Source organism: Ursus arctos, unplaced genomic scaffold (genome assembly GCF_023065955.2).
Source record: "Ursus arctos isolate Adak ecotype North America unplaced genomic scaffold, UrsArc2.0 scaffold_31, whole genome shotgun sequence".
Classification (NCBI taxonomy): domain Eukaryota; kingdom Metazoa; phylum Chordata; class Mammalia; order Carnivora; family Ursidae; genus Ursus; species Ursus arctos.
In genome coordinates, this window is record NW_026622997.1 from 29,003,319 (window position 1) to 29,022,020 (window position 18,702).

The 18,702-nt window shown below is 54.9% G+C and overlaps 1 protein-coding gene across 2 annotated transcripts in view; it reads left to right on the forward strand.

Moving 5' to 3' along the window:
• ITPR3 (inositol 1,4,5-trisphosphate receptor type 3) overlaps positions 1 to 18,702 on the forward strand; it is a 67,138-nt gene that overhangs the window by 4,079 nt on the left and 44,357 nt on the right. For both annotated transcript variants that reach the window (XM_026482674.4, XM_044378331.3), the window contains exon 2: positions 10,569 to 10,639. In XM_026482674.4, coding sequence (XP_026338459.1) covers positions 10,569 to 10,639 — 71 coding nt within the window. The remainder of the gene's footprint in view (positions 1 to 10,568; positions 10,640 to 18,702) is intronic.

The following is an 18,702-nucleotide window of genomic DNA, read 5'->3' on the forward strand; positions in this document are numbered from 1 at the left end:
ACGGGGCGTAGGGTCAGAAGGGGCCCCCTTTGGGGTTCCCCATCCACCTTCCAGCTTGACTCACTTCCCCAGGGCACTGGAGGTCAGCACCCAAGATACACGGAAGTAAATGTGGAGGAAGCCTCAGGTCCCCAGGGTCAGGACCCTTGGGTCAGTAGCCTCAGGGGCACGGCTCTCTCCTGCTTTGTCATTAACTCGATGGGTGATTTTGGCAAGGCCCTGCCCTCTCCGACTGTGTTTCTGTCATGCCGGATGTCCTCTAGAAGTGCTCTGTTTGCGCCTGACAATCCCCCTGGGATCTTTAAAAAAATTTCAGCCTCTGAGTCCCAGGTCTGACCAACTGTATCACTATTTCTAGGGCTGGAGTCTGAGGGTTGGGTTTTTTAAAAGCTCCCCAGTGATTTTAGCTGGGGGGGAGGAACCCCTGATCTAAGGGCCCTCCTCAGCTGACAGGCTATGAGGAGGCCTACCTGTTGGAACCACTGCCCCTTGGTCCAGAGAGCTCATCTCTTGGCCGTCATCAGACTTCAGTAAGTCATTCAGCAAACATGAATCGAGCACCTACTTTGTGCCAGGCACTGTTCTAGTCACTGGGGAATCTGTAGTAACCAAGATAGAGTTCCAACTCATTCTGGGCTGTACACGGGGGAGCTGGGGGAGGTGGTCTGTAAAAGCCCTTTGAGCCTTAAGTCTCTGAGACGCATATAATTCCAGGGGGGAGGGCACTGTCCCTCCCATGCAGCCTGCATTTCTGGGGCAGATTTCAGACCTGCCCTTGGCTTTCATTTAATTGTGATTTCCCTGGAGATGCTGAAACTTCCCCTGTCCCGTGCCCCAAGGCAGGGTCTTGGCCTCAGCTAGGCTGATTCACACAACTCGTTTTTTGAAAATATATATTTTTGGGGGCACCTGGGTGGCTCAGTTGGTTGAGCATCTGACTCTTCAGCTCGGCTCAGGTCTTGATCTCAGGGTCGTGAGTTCAAGCCCCGTGTTGGGCTCCATGCTGGGCATGGAGCCTACTTAAAACACAAAAACAAAAAACACGCACTTAAAAAAAATACATATTTTTTGTTGTTGTTCAAAAATAATGTATGTCCCATGGAGGAAACTGGAAAAACTCAAATAAAAAATTACGTGCGATACCGCTGTGACTTATACGAACGTGCTGTATGTGGATCTTCTAGCCTTTGGTTTTTTTAGCCTTTTATCTACACCAATAAACATTTACAAAACAATGTCAGACTGCACATACGGCTTTGTATCTGGTCATTTGGGGGGTACGTTAGGCTGTATTTTCCTATGCCCACACGCATTGTTTCGGCCACATAGCATCCCACGGTATGATGTATCCTAATTTACTCCGGTGACTCTAGGATTGGGCATTCAGGTTGCTTCTAAATTTTTGCATTATAAACAGTCTGCACAGAACATCCTAGCCCATACATGCCCGAACGCTTGTCCAGTTATCCTCTCAGGCTAACTTCCCAGACGTGGAGTTCTGAGATCAAAGGGAAGGCCCATCTTTCCCTCGCAGGCTCTCACTCTGCTGGTTTCTCTGGTGGTGGACGTGCTGCCAAGGTGACCCTGCGTCCCAGGGGCCTGACCCTGCTTCGCGTCCTGAGTTTGAGAGTGTTGTGCTAGGGGGATGTGGGGAGAAAGACCAGCCTCCGCCCTCGAAGTGGGGCGTGGTGGCTGTGATGGCGAGGAGGTGACACGGGGAGAGGAGTTGGGTGGGTGTTGGCCTGAGGACACCAGCAGCCCCAGGCTTCCACCGTGGGATGTGGGACGGACGCCAGGGACCCGGGCTGCATCCGACGCCCGGCCCTAAAGAATCTTGCTGTAGCCACTTCACACACTCTGCCCTGCCCTACATTCCTGACCCCACGTCCCCTCCCCGACTTGGCCCAGTGGGGCTGTGGGGTGGGTGGGGCAGTGGCTTGGGTTGGGGGTGGGGTGCTGTGCTGGATTTTCGGGTGGGGCCGCACCAGCCTTCTGCTCTCAGTTTAGGGGGGGGTGTCTGGATTTCTGTTGCCCCTGAGCCCGTGCCTGGAGGCCCTGTAGTCTTGCCCAGACCTGCGGTCCACGCTTCCCCCCCATGCGGACTGGGGGGCTCCTCCCTGGCAGTGGGGGCGGTGAGAGAGAAGGGGAGGAGGCCTGGGAGAGGGGAGGAGGGCAGAGCCCAGATCTCCAGTGAGTTCATCACAGGCCTCTGAGTGTGAGCTCTGAGCCTCCCTGTGTGTGTCACGTTGGTCGTGTTGGCAGTGACACCCAGAGTTCATACCCGCAGTCACGGTTTCCTGCAGTGGCGACTGCTGGTGTAGCGAGGCTGAAGGACTTGCCCGGGGTCACATAGCAGGGGCCCGCTGAGAGGGGGCTGCAGGGCCTTTCACATCAGGGACAGTGGGCGCAGAGATAAATCTAGGCCTTGACAACACAGCGAGCCCAGGGTGTGGGTGGGGACACTTGGAGAGACAGGCAAGAGGGACAATGCAGGGCAGTAAAATGATCCCGGTGGCGGTGTGTAAACGTAGGTATTTTTTGGGCTGGCAGGTGGGCCAGGCCAGAAGAGGCAGAGAACGAAAATCTCAGCCCCGGGGGCGTGGCGGGGTGGGGGTGGGGGGCGCAGGCAGGTGCAGGTGCTGGGCCAGACACCTGTGTGTATTTGGTTCGCAAATCCCTCCCTTCCCTCAGCCAGCCAGCTAGCACCCCCTTCTCCGGCCTGCAGGAGTGCTGTCCTCTCCAGGCTGTGAGCTGAGAAATGGCTGACGGGGTGATCTAGGTCATGAAAGGAGGACTGAAGTCTGTGTCTCAGGGCTGCCGCTGCGGGCAACACGTAGACTTCACTCAGTTTTTACGGTGGGGGGCTCTGCCTTTACCTGTCGCTTTGGCCCCTCACCACCGGCCTGAGGCATACGTATAATTCAAGAGAAGTAGAAAGAACTGTTTAGAACACCCGTATGCCCACTACTTCGACTTAATAATCGCCCACATTTTGCCATATGTGATGCATCTATATTTTTGCTGAAGTGTTTTATGGTAAATTACATAATTGCATGTTTTCACCTCTAAATACTTCATTACACAGCTGTAAGGAATAAGGATATGTTCCTGTGTAACCATAGTACCGTCATCACACCCTTTAATAACTTCCTAATAGCACCCAATGCCCTGTCTGCGCTCAGATGTGCCCCATTGTCCTCAGTCTTTCTTTGTTTTTTGTTTTTTAAAGATTTTATTTACTTATTTGACAGAGAGAGAAAGAGAGCACAAGCAGGGGGAACGGCAGGCAGAGGGAGAGGGGGAAGCAGGATCCCCGCTGAGCAAGGAGCCCGACGTGGGGCTCGAACCCAGGACCCTGGGATCATGACCTGAGCCGAAGGCAAATGCTTCACCAACTGAGCCACCCAGGCACCCGTCTCAGTCTGTCTTTGGCCACTGGTTTAATTTGGGGTCCACTTAAGGTCCCCATGTTACATTTGATTCTCCGGCCCTCACCGCTTTCTTTCCCACCATGATACTGAGTTCCTGACAAGACAGGGCTCGTTATGCTATAGACTGTCTCACTTTCTGGATTTGTCAGCGCTGTTTTTGCCACTGTTTCCCAGAGAGCTCTGCAGCAGTCTGGAGCCGGGCGGGCCGGGCCTCAGGGCCTGCTCTGCTGAGTCCCGAGGCCTCAGTTACTCTGTCTTGCAGGACCAGCGGAGTCTGGTTCCAGGTTATGGAGAGCAGGAGAAAGGCCTGGGCAGGCCATTGGATGAGGCCAGCTGGACGGTCCCTGCTTGCACCTTCTCTGTCCCTTCCCAGCTTTCCCGCTTGTCTCTCTAGCTCCCTGTCCCTCTTCTTAGCCTGACAGGTGCATCTTCCCATGTAACCAGCGCACTGTTGAGACCCCAGCACTTGCCAGAGCCCACGGCCTGTGGGCAGAGGCAGCGCCCTGAAGGCTTGCACGTTAGCCAGGGATCTTTATTTCTATTGGGCCAAAAATTCATTCATTTTTGCCACCTCCGTGCCTCACTGGAGAGATTCTCAGGGTTCTCTGAGTATGTGGCTTACTGTCCTTTTTAGACATAAGGTCTTTGAAGAAAAACCTACCTGCCTGCCCCTTGGTCCAGAGAGTCTATCTCTTAGCCTTCATCAGACTTCATGAAGTCATTCAACAAATATTTATTGATTCATGTTCTTTTAAATTCCATATACTGGTCACTCTGGTGGCAAATGGTGGATCTTTGGTACAGAAAGATATGCAGAGGTTAAGTAAATGGATGTGTTTGCAGGGATGCAGAAATGAATTTCTTTTCTCTAATGAGCCAGGGATCCCAGCCAGTGAACCAGGGTTCCTGTCCCAACATCCCTCCCCACCCCCAGCGAGTGGGTGTGACTTTGGGTATTTGGAGAAAGGGACTCCAACGCCCGCATCCACAACCAGCCAATCCCAGTGTTCTAACAGTGCGCACATTGGGAGTGGCTGTCCTTGGGTCTGGCCTAGATTTGTGGGGTGGTGGCCCGTGTCCTGGGCTGGGAGTCAGCTATCTGGGGTCTGGAACTGGCTGTTCTTTAACTTGTGTGACCTGAGCTGGTCGGTTTCTCCTCCATGCCTCAGTTTCCCAGCTAGCTTGGGGAGGGGCTGTCTGGTGTCCCTCAGGCATCTCCCAGTCTATGATTCCCTGTCCTGTGGCTGATTTGGTGGTGGGTGCAGGCTTTGACTCGGGCTCCTCTGCTAGTTACTTGCCCCAAGCTCCCTTCTTCCTCTTCCTTATCTAATCTTTCCAAACAGCATTGACCCGCCCCACTGCCTTTTCTGTTGTTCCCACTTGGATCTCAAAGTCCAGCCAGGGCAGAATGGGGCCACCCAGGTCCCTGGACGCATCTGCCTTCCTCTTTTCCCTCCAACCAGGGTCTTGGGGTGCAGACCCCATGGGCATTTCAGGGACGGCACCCTCCTCCACAACTTGGTAGAGCAGAATTGTCAACCATCTCCTCTTCAAAGGGTCCAGGGCAGCCCTGCCCACAGACCTCCTGCTACACCCCTCCCCACTTATCCTCATCCCACTGCCCACTTTGCTGATGCCCTGTTCGGCCCTGCATAGTCCAGGCTCAAACTGGCTTTGTGCCTCCCAGCAGATGGAAGACTCCTAGCAGGGACTGTCCTCACGGCTCCGAGTGCCCTCTGGCTGGCCCTGGAGTGGGGAGATGCGGGGGTCTAGGACATGGCTTCTGTCCTCAGGGCACTCAGCATGGCGGCTGTGAGCTTCCTGCCCCACCCAGCACATAATGGCTTCGCCGTAAGGTTTTGTTGAATGGATGGAGACCTAGCCTGTCCATGTGCCATCAACTGACCAGCTCTGTGGGCTGAGGGGGGCGGGGCGGCATTTAATTTTATTCAGTGAACCTCACACTGAACTTAGTAAAACTAGAATTAGGTATTGGATGTAAAAACAGCTTATAAATTAAAACATGTCTGGCACTTTGGAAAATTGGTTTTTCTACTGTGGTCCTGGCTGGAGTGCCACCCGCTTTTAGACGAGGGGCGATGTCTGTGGTGGGGTCAGGCAGGGAACTCTGTAGGAGCCTAAGCGCGGCCTTGAAGATGGCAGGACTCGGACGGGGATTCTGGTGTGCAAACGCCTGGAGGTGGGACGATATCAGGGGGCTGGCAGAGGGTGGGCGTCGGCCCTTCCTGGGACCTTGGGAGGAGACCGAGGCTCTCGCGAAGGGTGGGAGAGGTCCGGGTGGAGTGAAGCGACGCGGCCACTTTCCCCCGGCAGAGCTCGGCTCTGGTTACGGCGCCAGGTGCGCACCCGAAGCCAGGCACCTGTGACCCGTGTCCTGCTAGTTTTATAAACACAGATGCCCCCCCCCCCCGCCACCGTGAGGGAGAGTCGGGGGGTACGGCCCGGCCCGGGACGTGCGTGCCCCGGCGAGTCGCTGAGGGGAGGAAAGCGCGGACGCGGCGCACGTCACCCTCCCGCCCCCGCGCGTGCCTGCAGTCGAGACAGGCCGGGGCGAGGCTGCGCGGCGGGGAGACGGCCGCACGTGGGGCGGCGAGTTTCGCTGGGCGGCGGGGACAGGGGCGGGGCCTGGCGGCGGGGGCGGGGCGGGGGCGGAACGGGGCGGGACCGGGCGGCTGAGAGCGCACTGTGGACCCCGGGTCCGCGGGCTCTCGGGGGTCCTGCGCTCGGCGGCCACCGCCCGGCCGCTGCCCCCACCCGGGCTGCCCCCTGAGGCGCCCCCTCCATCAGGACTTAACCTGTCTTGGATCCCGGCCCTCGGGCCTCCTTTTGGCTTCAGGTCTCGGTGCAGCCCATCCGATAAGAGCTTCCCTGCTTATCTGTTAATGGTTTCTCGCGGCACCCCTCCCGCCCCTCTTGTCGGTAGCACCTTCATGGGTTGTCTCAGTACGAATGAGTACACACAGAGGAATGGAGGGAGGCTTTCGCGGGGGCGCCTGGGGACATTTGGGACTCTAAACATCCTGCCGATGGCTTCTTTGCTTACAGGCTAGGTGGGGAGCTGCCCTAAGCACCAGATGGGAGATAAAAGGATGAGTAGGGCAAGGTGCCACCCCTCCGACGTTCCTGGGAGGGTGCACGGAATGTAGCCCAGCGTTTCTAGGCGATGTTGATTCTGCTAGTCCGGGGCCCACACTTGGAGGACAGAGGGTGTGGAATGTTAGAGCCAGGAGGAACCTCTGAAAGGCCCATCTACTGACCTTGTTTCCCTGATACCTTCGGGGAACACCCCTGCCTCTTTTCTCCTCCCACCTGGCTTGCTTCTTTGCTCTGGTCCCTCCTACAGACGTTCCTGTCCCCTCTCAGCTGCAGGTCGAGGATGAGGATGATGTTTTCCTTCCCAACCTTGTTTGAAGTTCTCCTGGAGGCCATGTGCCTCCCTGTCCCTATGTGGTTTCAGCTCACACTCCCAAAGTATGTCCTGCTTTGTACACCACGGGGCACTGGGGAGGGGCTGAGTTGGAGACATCAGGGCTTCAGAAGCTGTGCCAGAGTGGGAGGGGACAGATGGACATCCGCATGATGACCAGGCAGATTTGTGCCAGGGGGATTAGGAAAAGCACGCCAGGCATACGAATTTGCGTGTGTTTTTCCTGCACGTGTGGCCCAGACAAGGAGTTCCCGGGGGAGCTGTGGTGGGGTCAGGGTGAGGATGGGTTTTTCCTCAGACAAAGTCTCTGAGGAGGTGGCCTCCCCAAGGCCTTGAGCACCGGACAAGATGGGGCTGTTGGGGGCTACCCCAGCCTGCCCTCAGCCACACTGACTTCCATGATGCCCTATGGCTGTCCAGCACCCCCAGCAGTGCCGGGTCCCGGGCCCTGGCCGGTGCTTCCTCCCTTCCCCCATCAAAACACAACCATCCCGGTGTCCCCTCCCTTCAGGGCTTTGCTAAGAGACAAGCAGCTAATCTGATCACTAATGTCTTACAGGAAATTCTATGAATTATTCAAGGCTCTGTACAGCTCCTGGCTCTTCTTTCACACCTTCTCTGAGTGGCCAAGCTCTGACCTGTTCCTTCCCTGAATTTGGACACAATCCATAGTTGGTACCACCAGCTGGCACTAATACATATTCTTTATATCATTAACTCTTCTGAGTGTGTGACTTGTCTTCCCAATGAGATTTTGAACTCCCCGAGGCGGGGACCTTACCTTTTGCTTCTCATATCCTTTCTGTAGAAGCCAGTAAAATGAATTCGTTCACTCACTGTGTATTGCGTGTGTGCGTGCTCTGTGCCAGGGATACCGCAGGAAGCCAAACAGACACATCCCTGTCCTCATGGCCCTTCCATCCCCGGTGGGGGGGTTGTAACCAAAATAGACAAACTGTAAAATATACAGCAGGCCAGGTGGTGAGAAGTACTGTGGGAACAGTGAGGCAGGGAGGACGGTAAGGAGTGTGAGAAGGAGCAGTTCCAAGTTTTAAGAAGGATAGGGAGGGAGGGTATTCAGGGGAATGGGTCATTTGAGTGGAGATCTGAAGGAGGTGAGGGAGGGAGCCAGGAGGGTGTCGAGGGGCAGACGAAAGAACCAGTTCCAAGTGTCCTGGAAGGTTTCAGGAGCCTGGAGGAGGGCTGTGGGCTGGAGTGGAGTGGGCAAGGGGCAGGGGAGGAGATGAGGTCAGAGAGGTGAGGGCTGGATCGTGTGGGTTCCAGCTCTTGTGAATTCTTGGCTTTTATGCAGAGATGGGTAGTTCTGGAGGGTTCTGAGCAGAGGACTGCCCTGACTTGACTCACCTTTTAAAGTAAAGGTGTGTGTGCTGTGTGGGGAACAGGTCTTAGGGAGAGGAGGGGGACATCAGGAGATCGATGAGGAGGCAGTTACTCACATCCCAGTGACAGCTGGTGGTGGCAGAGATGAGAAGCGGTCAGATTCCACACATATCGTGAAGATAGAGTCCACAGGGTTTCCTCACAGATGGGGTGTGAGAGGTGAGTGGAAGAGGAGCCAAAGATCAGTCCAAGTTCTCAGCCCAAGCAATGAGAAGAATGGAGTTGCCATCAGCTGAGATGGGGAGGACTTTAAGAGGAGTGCATTTAGGTGGCGGACCAGGAGCTCCGTTTTGAACCTGCCGAGTCTGAGATGTCTATGGACATCCAGGTGGAGGTGTTCGAGCTACGATCTGGAGTTTGCGGGGGGGGGGGCGGATATGGGAGTCACTGGTGAGTGTCTCAGTGGTCCTTTGAACCCATGAGTGTGGCTGAGATGCCCAAGGGTGTGCGAGCAGATGGGAGAGGGCAGAGGGCCAAGCACTGAGCCGGTGCTGGGGGCCAGGGAAAGGGAAGGAGACAAGGGGGGTCCTCAGAGAGCAAGCTGCCTCTCCCCTCCCCGTCATTGTGAGGTCCTGCACAGCATCTGCTCTGACGCCGCTCGGCCTGGCTTCAAAACCCAGCCCTTCTGCTTGCTGGCTGTGTGTCCCTGGCCAGATGGTTTACCTCTCTGTACTCAGGCTTCTCTGCCTGCCAAATGGAAATAATAACAAAATAGATTTAGAAAATTAAATAACAATATATGAAAACATTAGACACAAAATCCTGCTTGCTTTCATTATTCTTATGGATCACATTGAGTAAAGTGCTGGTGATGCCGAGGGGAAAAACAGCGGCCTGTCCTCAAAGAACCCATAGTGTAGATACGGCAACTAGTGGCAATAGGAAGAGACAGGGCAGCAGGCCAGGCCAGGACCGGGTGCTGCAGGAGCGCAGGGGAAGGAGGCCCAGTGGGAGGGAGGGCACTGGCCAAGGAAGGCTTCACAGACTAGAGAGAGGGGCTGAGGGCAGAAGAATAAATGAGGTCTGCTAGGCATGGGTCTTGGTGGGAAGCCAGGGGGGGCTGGGCACGAAGGGCATCGCAGACTGCCACTGCAGGGGTGGGCACGTCTGTCACACTGAGAGCTCCGGGGACCTTGGGATCAACTGGGGGTTTAGCATGGTTGGAGCAGGAAGTTGTGAGGCTAACTAGGGAGTGGGTAGAGGTCAGACCACAAAAGGCCTTGTTAGTCAACCCAAGGAGGGGAGGAGGAGAAGGAGGTTTTGAAATCAGCTCTGTGACTTCAGGCAAATTATCTCACCTTCAAACTCAGTTTCCTCCTCTGTAAAATGGTGTTAATGACTAGCCCCTGTGGGAAGTTGGTGAGAATTCAGACGGAACAGCTGTGAAGTGCTGAGATCGACTTGGCCTCTGAAATGGTGGATCATCATCACTGTATCCTAGAGGCTGGGATGGCATTGAAGACTTAAATGCAGGGATGGGTGGATGGATGGATGGATGGGTGGGTGGATGGATGGATGGATGGATGGATAGATGGTTTGGTGGGTGGATGGGTAGATGGGTAGATGGATGGATGGATGGGTGGATGTCCTCCAGAGATTCAGGATTAATTCCAGTTATGGCTTAAGAGGGGGGATTTTGGGCCCTAAGGGTAGGCCAAACAGGAGGGTATGGAATGGGGCCTGACCGAGGTTGAGAAAGTGCAAGGTTCATTGTCCTGTCTTTGAGACCAAAGGATGGTCCCCCTCGTTTGGTGTTTCATTAGCTTCTCCCATCTGTCCATCTCTAGTCTCTCTGTGCCTCTGTTTGTACCCTTCTTATTTTTCTATTTATCTTTTCTGTTCTGCTCTCTCTGTCTCTCCCTTCCACCCTCTCTGAGTCTCTCTGACTTCGTCTCTGTCTTAGTCCTCTTCCCTTTCCTTCCTCCATTGCCCACTGCCCTTTCAGGTCTGGGCAGCAGGGTCTCAGGGCTTTCGTGAGAGTTATATCTGCAGTGTGTGGCAACCCAGACTGGAGGCAGACCCCCTCATGGGACATCTCTAGCTCCATCTGGCAGAGGGCGGGGGCCAGGGGTGGGCCAGGTGTGTCTCTGTGCTTTCCCTGGGGCTCCCCCATCTCTTTTAACAGTGGTGCCAGGAAAGGGAAAGACTTGATGGGTTGGGGGTTTTGACAATGATGGAGAGGGGTTTTTTGGAGGCCTCTCTGATGCCCTGAATCCCCTGCCCCGAGGGAGGGATGCCCGGGGAGATGGTCCCTTCTCTCCCACTGACTGGGCTATCTTGTCCCCCAGGTTGGTGGATGACCGCTGTGTGGTGGAGCCCGCGGCGGGGGACCTGGACAACCCCCCTAAGAAGTTCCGAGGTAAGACCCCCGCCCCCACTCCCAGCCTTCCTCCCAGGCTGCTGGGTCCTGGCCCTGGACAGAACTCATTCGACCCCGTCCAGCGCCCACAGGCCGGGTTAGACGAGGCGCTGCCCTGCTGCCCCCATCCCCTTCGGCTTGCACTGCCATCTTGGCACAGATGGCCTCTGCTTGCATTTCCTGGTGGCTGCACCCCACTTCTCAGGGGCACACCCACTTCTGGCTGGGAGCTGTTCTCCCCCCAGCTCCCCACCAGCCACGAGGCCTTCTTTGTCTGCATGACGGGGCATTTTCTGAGGGAGCAGGGGAGGGAAAGAGAATTTCCTCAAGCTTTAGGAGGTGCGGGGTGAGAGCTCTTCCACGTGCTTCCGTCTCCTCATCTGCATGGTGAGGGGATCGGAACCCATGATCTCCGGGTCCCTTCTCCCGAACCCCCTGTGTGCCCCAGCCCCGGGCCGTGTGGATGACTCCGGCCCTAGGGGAGCTTGGGGAGCCCCGACCTGGCTCCGCTGAGTGACCTTGGGCAAGGGCCTTCGCTCGTGAGGCCGGGTGTCCTCCGTGGTCAGTGGGCTCCTCAGCCCCGCCCCGCAGGCCCAAGGGCGCTGAGGGAATTAAATGCTCTCCTGCTGTCACGTGCCCAGCCAGGGTAAGGTGTTATTGTTGTGATTACCTGCGAGGCCGAGACAGACAATCAGACAGATCCTGGGTGTGGTGGGCAGGGTGGGAGCAGGCAGGAACACGCCGGGCTCCTGCCACCTTGTCTGCCCACGTGGCTGCCTCTCCGGGGAGAGATTAGCTGGGATTGTCCTTGGGAGGGATGCTGGGAGGGAAGCGGGGGTTAAGATAATCCTGTGGCATCCTTGGCCGTCTGTCTGCCGGGGCCTTGCCCATCCATGGGAGGGTGGAGGAGATGGAGGGGGGCCCTCCCAGCCCGCAGAGGGGCCCCACGCCTGCTGTTCTGCTTCTGCTTCTGCTTCTGTCAGGGGCCTCTGTGTGGGGCTTTGTGCCCGTGGGAACCGCCTCTGGCCCTGGACTTCCCTCACCACCGGAGACCCCTCAGCCCTGCACCATCTGGCCGCTGCCTCTCTCACCTCATCCCCTCCCCCCTGCCTCCACCGGGAAGGCGTTCTGGTTGCTTTGTTCGCTGTTTTATTTGCGGTATCTGCCACATAGTTGGGGTCTGGTACACATCTGAGGAATAAACGCAGGCGTCAGCCCCTCCTCAGGCTTCCTCCTGCCCCTGCTGCCTCCCTCACGCCTGGCTTCTCTGTTCCCATTGATGTGACCCATCCAGAGTCCCTCAGTTGAACCCAGCCTCCAAGGCTTTGGGCCCGGGCTTCAGGGGTTTCAGGGTGCTTGTGTGGGCCCCCTGCTTGGAGGCCCAGCTCTGACCATGCCTGCCCCTGGGTCCTGAAGGTGGAGGTGGGGCCTGGGCCTCTCCTGGAGCCCGAAGTAGGAGAGCTTTGCAGCCGCTGATGGAGGGACAGGTTTCCACTCTAGCTGGAGGATTTAGGTACATTCTTAGGAAGGGTGAGGGTCCCCAGGGTAGGCTGAGGCAGGGCAGAGAGCGGGCTGGGGCTGGAAAGGGAAGGGGTGTGCGTGTGTCAAGGTGTGTGCAGTCAGCTTTGTGGTGTGGCAGATGGTGACAGGGAGGTGGGTGTGGCAGAGGAGGATTTGCCCTAGAGTTCCAGTGGACAGAGTTTGGGGCCAGTTTTTGACAACAGAAAAGCCACTTAGCAGAACAAATACTCCTTTGACTTCTCCTCCTCCTCTCCTGTTGCTCCTTCCCACTCTCTTCTTTCTCTTCCTCTCCATTTTCCCGAAGCCTGTGAGTGGGGCCCTCCCCAAGATCGGGGGGGGGGGTTGCCCTGTGGTCCCTGTGGCCTCGCTATGCCCTTGCTGCACCCAGCCAGCTCAGAGAGATGGAAGAGGGGACTCAGCCTTCAGCCTCCTCCCTGCCCTCTCTGCCCCAGGTCCTGGCCTGTGGTGTCTTGGTGAGGCAGGCAGAGGCCCCTCAGAACTCCCTGGGGCCCTATTTGGACCTGAGAAGAGCTGACCTTCTGGGACAGGACCCGGTCTCTGTGCAGCCCAGTGGCTGGTGGGGACAGTTGGAGTGTTAGAATTCGGGACAAGAGAATTTGGGACAAATGACTTCTTCATTTTGAGACAGAAGCTGAGAGAAGAGAAAAGCAGAGCTTGGCCTCACACCCGGGAGTCCTGGTTCTCTCCTGTAAATACCCTGGCACTGGAAGGAGGTTCCAGCAAGGGCGTGGGGGCCATGGCAGGCATGTTAGAAGTTGGCCAGGTATTGTCAGAGATGGCCGTGTCCTGAGCCCCACAAGTACTGTCCTTCCATCCTGGGGTGGGCCCGGCCATTGCTGGGAGCTCTGGTTTCTCCCTCTCTCCCCCTGCAGCTTGGTTGTCCTCACACGCTGACCCTGGAGCCCCCAGGCTGAGCTGGCAAAGCCCAGTGAAGCCCCCAGCCTGCCTCCATCAGCCCCTGATTGGCTTCTCGTTTGTGGTTTCAGCTCTAGCCATCTTTTGAGGCCATTCCAAGCCCTGACATGTTCTGGGAATTCTTTCTAGAGTCTGCAGGGCCTGGGGAAGCCCAGGCTACTGGTGCCCCAGTGTGTGGGGTACCCCATTTCAGCCCAACACCCCTGACCTCTGCCTCGCCGTAGGAATCTTGGGGTTATGGCTGCTCTGAGTCACGTGCTGCTGTGCAGGCCCTGGGGTCTGGGCATGTCCCTCCCGTGAGCCCTTTCTCTGTCTCCTCTTCCATGCGGGGGCATGGGGAGACCCAGTGAAGGGCTTGGACCGCTCTCACCGCCCAGTCTACCTTAGGGAAGCTTAGAGCCCACACCCCCAGCTACAGTAATGTACGTAGGGGCCACGTACCCACCCAGGCTGGTGGGATGGGGGGTGGTGCCAGCGAGGAAGATGACCAAGTGGCCTCCCTGTGTTCATATGGCAGGGTGCCCCCCAGCTCCCCCAAGCCTATGCTTCTGCTCTACCTGTCCTGCCTTCCAAGCCCAGTTTATTGGGTTTTTTTTTGTTATTATTAAGACATATTTCAACTCTGCGCTAAAGTAAAGAGAGCTCTGTCAAATCCTTTTTGCCATGTTCACTTCAGACCTTGTCATTTTTTTAAAAAAGATTTGTTTATTTACCTTACTGAGAGAGAGAGAGAGAGAGAGAGAGAGCCCTCGCATGCGCACCGCAGGCGGGGGGGAGGAGCAGAGGGGGAGGGGGAGGAAGAGGGAGACAATCTCCAGCAGACTCCGCCCTGAGCACAGAGCCTGATGTGGGGCTCAATCCCACACCCCACTGCCCTGAGATCCTGACCTGAGCCAAAACCAAGAGTTGGATGCTCAACCGACCTAGTCACCCAGGCGCCCCCAGACGTTGTCATTTTTAAAGCCTCTTATGCCTGTAACTGAAGCCCTCTGGGTCTTCTCCCCCATCCCTTTCCTCTCCCTCCCTCTGCAGAGGCAAATACTCATCAGAAATTGGTGTGTATCACTCAGGAGCCTGTTTTTATACTTTTGCTATTAATCCACAGGGCTTCATTCACAAATGATACAGGGTATTGTTTCCCGTGTTTATAACCCCGTATACGAAAATCTTTTGGCACATTTTTCGTTCTGCACCGTTTTTGAGATTTCTGCATGTTGACACCGTGGCTCTGTGCATCTGGTTAATTGCTATGTAATATTCCACTGGGTGAATGAACTGCAAGCCATTTATCGGTTCTCCTGTTGATGGACAGTTCACTCATCTCCATTCTGGCAGTTGCCGGCCGGGCTGCGGTGAGCGCTCCCATCCACATCTCTTTGGGCTCCCGGGCAAGAGTTTCCGGGGTGTGTTCTGAGGGCGGGGGGTCCTGGTTCGAAGAAGCTCTTCTGAGGCTTCCCCCGGGGCTGTGCGTGCTCAACCCCTACAGACTGTGGTTGCGTGTCCCCCCTGCTTCCACCGCGTTCTTGCCACACCTGGGTCTGTCTCACTTAAATTTCTTCCAGCCTGCTGGGTGTGAAATGGCATCTCACTGTGGTTTTAATTTGCATTCCTCTGAGGACTAGTGAGATGGAGCATCTTTTGGTATGTTTTTTGGCCCTTAAAATTTTGTTCTCCCCTCCCTTTATAAAAGTAAGGCAAATACAGATTCCAGGTTCAAGGCGAAAGCAGTGATGGCCCACCTCACCCTCTCGTACCTTCTGTCTGCCCTTCCAGGGGCAACCATATAGAAAAAGAGACTAAGTAATTTATTCATATGATTAAACCATCAAAAATTGTACAAACAGGTAGAGAGGGTCTGCTCCCACCTGCCTGGTCCCCCCACTCCCCTCCTCTATGATCATCCCTTCAGGTGACCACTTTCCTGAGTTCCTTATGCAGCCCCCAGGGTTCCTTTATGCAAATACAAACATATATTCAGGGATCCCCCCTTTTTCTTACACAGAGGTAGCATTCTATACACACTCTTCTGTTTTTTGTTGTTCTTACTTTATAAATTTTAACTATGGATCCTACTGGAGACCTTTTCATATTAGCGTATAGAGATCTTGAACTCTCTGTGTTTTTTGTTTTTTGTTTTTTTGTTTAGACACCCATTTTTGTTCCGTATCCCGGACAACTGTGTGAAAATAGTGTTTCTCCAACTTAGCTGGTTTGAAACATTTAGAAAATATTTATTTATTTTTAAACTGTGGTGAAGATCTCTAACATAGTTTCTCATCTTTTTTTTTTTTTTTTAAGATTTTATTTATTTATTTACGGAGAGACAGCCAGCGAGAGAGGGAACACAAGCAGGGGGAGTGGGAGAGGAAGAAGCAGGCTCCCAGTGGAGGAGCCTGATGTGGGGCTCGATTCCAGAACGCCGGGATCACGCCCTGAGCCGAAGCCAGATGCTTAACGACTGAGCCACCCAGGCGCCCCCATAGTTTCCCATCTTTAACCATTTTTAGGTGTACAGTTCAGTGGCATTAAGCACACTGTCACCGATATATGGCCACCGCCACCATCCAGCGGTAGAACTGTTGTCTTCCTACAACACTGAAACTCTAAGCCTGTGACGTAGTTACCGCCGCCGCCCCCTCCCCAACCACCGTGCTACTTTCCATCGTGATCAATTTGACTATTCTAAGTACCCACACAAGTGGAATCCTCCAGTATTTGTCCTTTTGTGACTGGCTTCTTTCACTTAACATCATGGCCTCAAGGTTTACTCACACGTAGCGTGTGTCAGAATGTCTAACCTCTCTCTCCTATGGCTGCAGAACATTCCATTTTGCGGCTCCCTTGGAATGTATTTAACCAGTCCTCTCTGATGGACACTTGCGCTCTTCCTAATCTCCATCTTTCCTGAAGACCCTTGTCGCTTGACATTTTGTACAAATGCAGGTGTGCTCTCCGAAGCTCGGACCGGCGGCGAGGTTGCCAATGAAGGGACCGAGTGGAGGGACTGGGGGCGGCTGAGATCAATGTCGTAGGAGAAGGCGGTCCCTTTGAGCTCTTCCTTGTTTCTCCTGTTCGCTCCCAGGTCTCTCCATGCTTATTCCAGGAGAATTTAGTGCCCCCGGGCCACTCCTCCACTTCCTCTGCCCCATCCTCCCGAGGGCAGCCTGCCGCGATTTCCCACTGTCACCTGCATAAACCCGGGGATCATGGTTCCACCTTGGTTTCTCGGCAGCCAGCCCCCCCGCGCCGCCCCACACCCCCTCCCTCTGCGGCCAGACGCACTTTCAGTTTTACATCAAGACCAAAGAACTTGCCTCCTCTTCTGGAACCACAATGGAGTCTTCCGTGTTTTGTTCAGTAGGTCGAGTGTAAATGTTGAAAATAATTAGAAGCAGGTGTTTACATGATTTACACAAAGCTTGGACGTTACCGTGACCGTAGAATTTTATTCCCAGTGCTCCGTTCTCACCTCCAGTCCTCGGCACTGGTGCTTTTCACCTTGCTGGGGCGGCAGAACTATTTGGGGTTGGGGGTGCCTTTACAGATGCATATCCCCTCACCTCGCGCCAGCCTGCTGAATCGGTGCGGGACGTGGGAGTTTGTATTTTTTTCTTTAAAGATTTAATGAATTTATTTATTTTAAAGAGAGAGAGAGCATGAGTGGGGAGAGGGGCAGAGGGAGAGGGAGAGAGAGAATCCCAAGCGGACTCCCCACTGAGTGTGGAGCCAGACGCGGGGCTCGATTTCACGACCCTCAGATCATGGCCTGGGCTGAAACCAAGAGTCGGATGTTCAGCCGACTGAGCCACCCCGGCGCCCCAGAGTTCGTGTTTTGTAAAGCTCCCCCAGGGGCAGTGGCTTTTGGGGTGTTAGGATCTTTGGTTTCAGGGAAGGTCATCAGACTTTGTTTACTATGTGAATATCCTCTTGTCTGCAGCCTCACGGGCCCTGTGTCCCCTCAGCCACGAGTGCATGTCCCCCAACACGCACAGTCCTGACTGTTAGCAAGCTCCTCAGACCCTGACTTGCTGCTGCTGCTCCTGTGTGAGCCCAATCTCCTGGCCACCCTCCCACACGTCTTCCTTTCCACCCTCCTGCCCCGGGGTTTGGTGATAAGAAAGGTTCCAGCCCCTTCTGGGGTTCTGATGGGGCTGCCTTTGGGCCAAAAGCACCGTAGAAGCATGGAAGTGTGCATAGAGATGGGCCACAAACATTTTAGAGGACTGAAGTCATTTATTCATTCAGCAAGCAGTTCCTTTTTTTTTTTTTTTTTAAGATTTTATTTATTTATTTGACAGAGAGAGCGAGAGAGCACAAGCAGGGGGAACAGGGGGAACAGTAGAGGGAGAGGGAGAAGCAGGCTCCCCACTGAGCAGGGAACCCGATGCGGGACTCGACCCCAGGACCGATGCAGGGCTCGACCCCAGGACCCCAGGATCATGACCTGAGCCAAGGCAGACGCTTAACCATCTGAGCCACCCTGGCGCCCCTCAGCAAGCATTTCCTGACAAGTATTACGGGCCAGGCTCTAAGAGAGGATCTATGTGAGGGAGAAAAAGACAAATGCGACAAGTTCAAGGGAGTCTGTTTCCAAGACAGAGCTAGAAGAGTCGGGAGCCTGGAGGGATCCCGTCTGGCTTCCTTCCCGCTCCTGGGTTGCAGTAGAGCAGTGTGCTTCACTCAGACACAGGCTCTGACCCATTAGTGGTTGTGCGAAGTCCCTTCAGTGGCTCCCCCGTCCTTTAAAGACCTGGAGAGAATAGAATTCGGATGCGTCACCATATTAGGGGTCGCTCTTTCTTCATTCATTCTTCCTTCAGCTCCTTCCTTCCTGTTAAATGCGTTCAGTGGGTTTTTAAATGTGGTTTTTGAAGCTTTCTTATTTCTAGAGATTCCATTTGGTTCTTTTTCAGTCTGTGATGTTACTCTTTATAGTTTCCTCTTCTCTGAGGGGATCCTCAGGCTTTTGTGGATTGAAGCGGCGCAGGCGTATCCGTTCTACAGCTGTTGTCTGTGCCTGGAGTCTCTTCACGTCTATTTGTACCGTCTGTTTGGTGGGTTGGTTCTCTCTCACGACAGCTAGCTCCCAAAAAGGCCCTGGCTAGCTTCGATTGTACACTGGCTATTGCATTTGAGAAATCTGGTATGAGTGGTTGTGGACCAGGAGGAAGGTACCTTCTTCGAGAGAGGGTGTGCATATCCTAATACCAGACTCCTGGGGCTCCACCTGTCCAAGAGTGCCCAAAGCCAGGCTCGGGTTCAGGGTTTCCTGCACCATCCAGGGCATTCCAACAGGGCTCTAGTTGCTGGAAGGAGCTGTTCTGCCTCGGGTTCAGCCTTCACTTGGGAGTGTAGCCCTTTGGGGTCCCAGCTTATTGAACGGGGGGTCTCCTGTTAGACTCCCACCTTCCATGGGCCTGCCTTGGATTTCTGCCCCCCCCCCCCATCACCTGGTGAAGCCATCCACATAAAAAGCCTGTTTTCTGGAATCAGTGAATATCCTCAGGGTGAAAGTAGCCTGGGTGTTTCTGTAGCTCTCTAACTCCCCCCCCCCTTTTTTTTTTAAGATTTTACTTATTTATTTGACAGATAGCGACAGCCAGAGA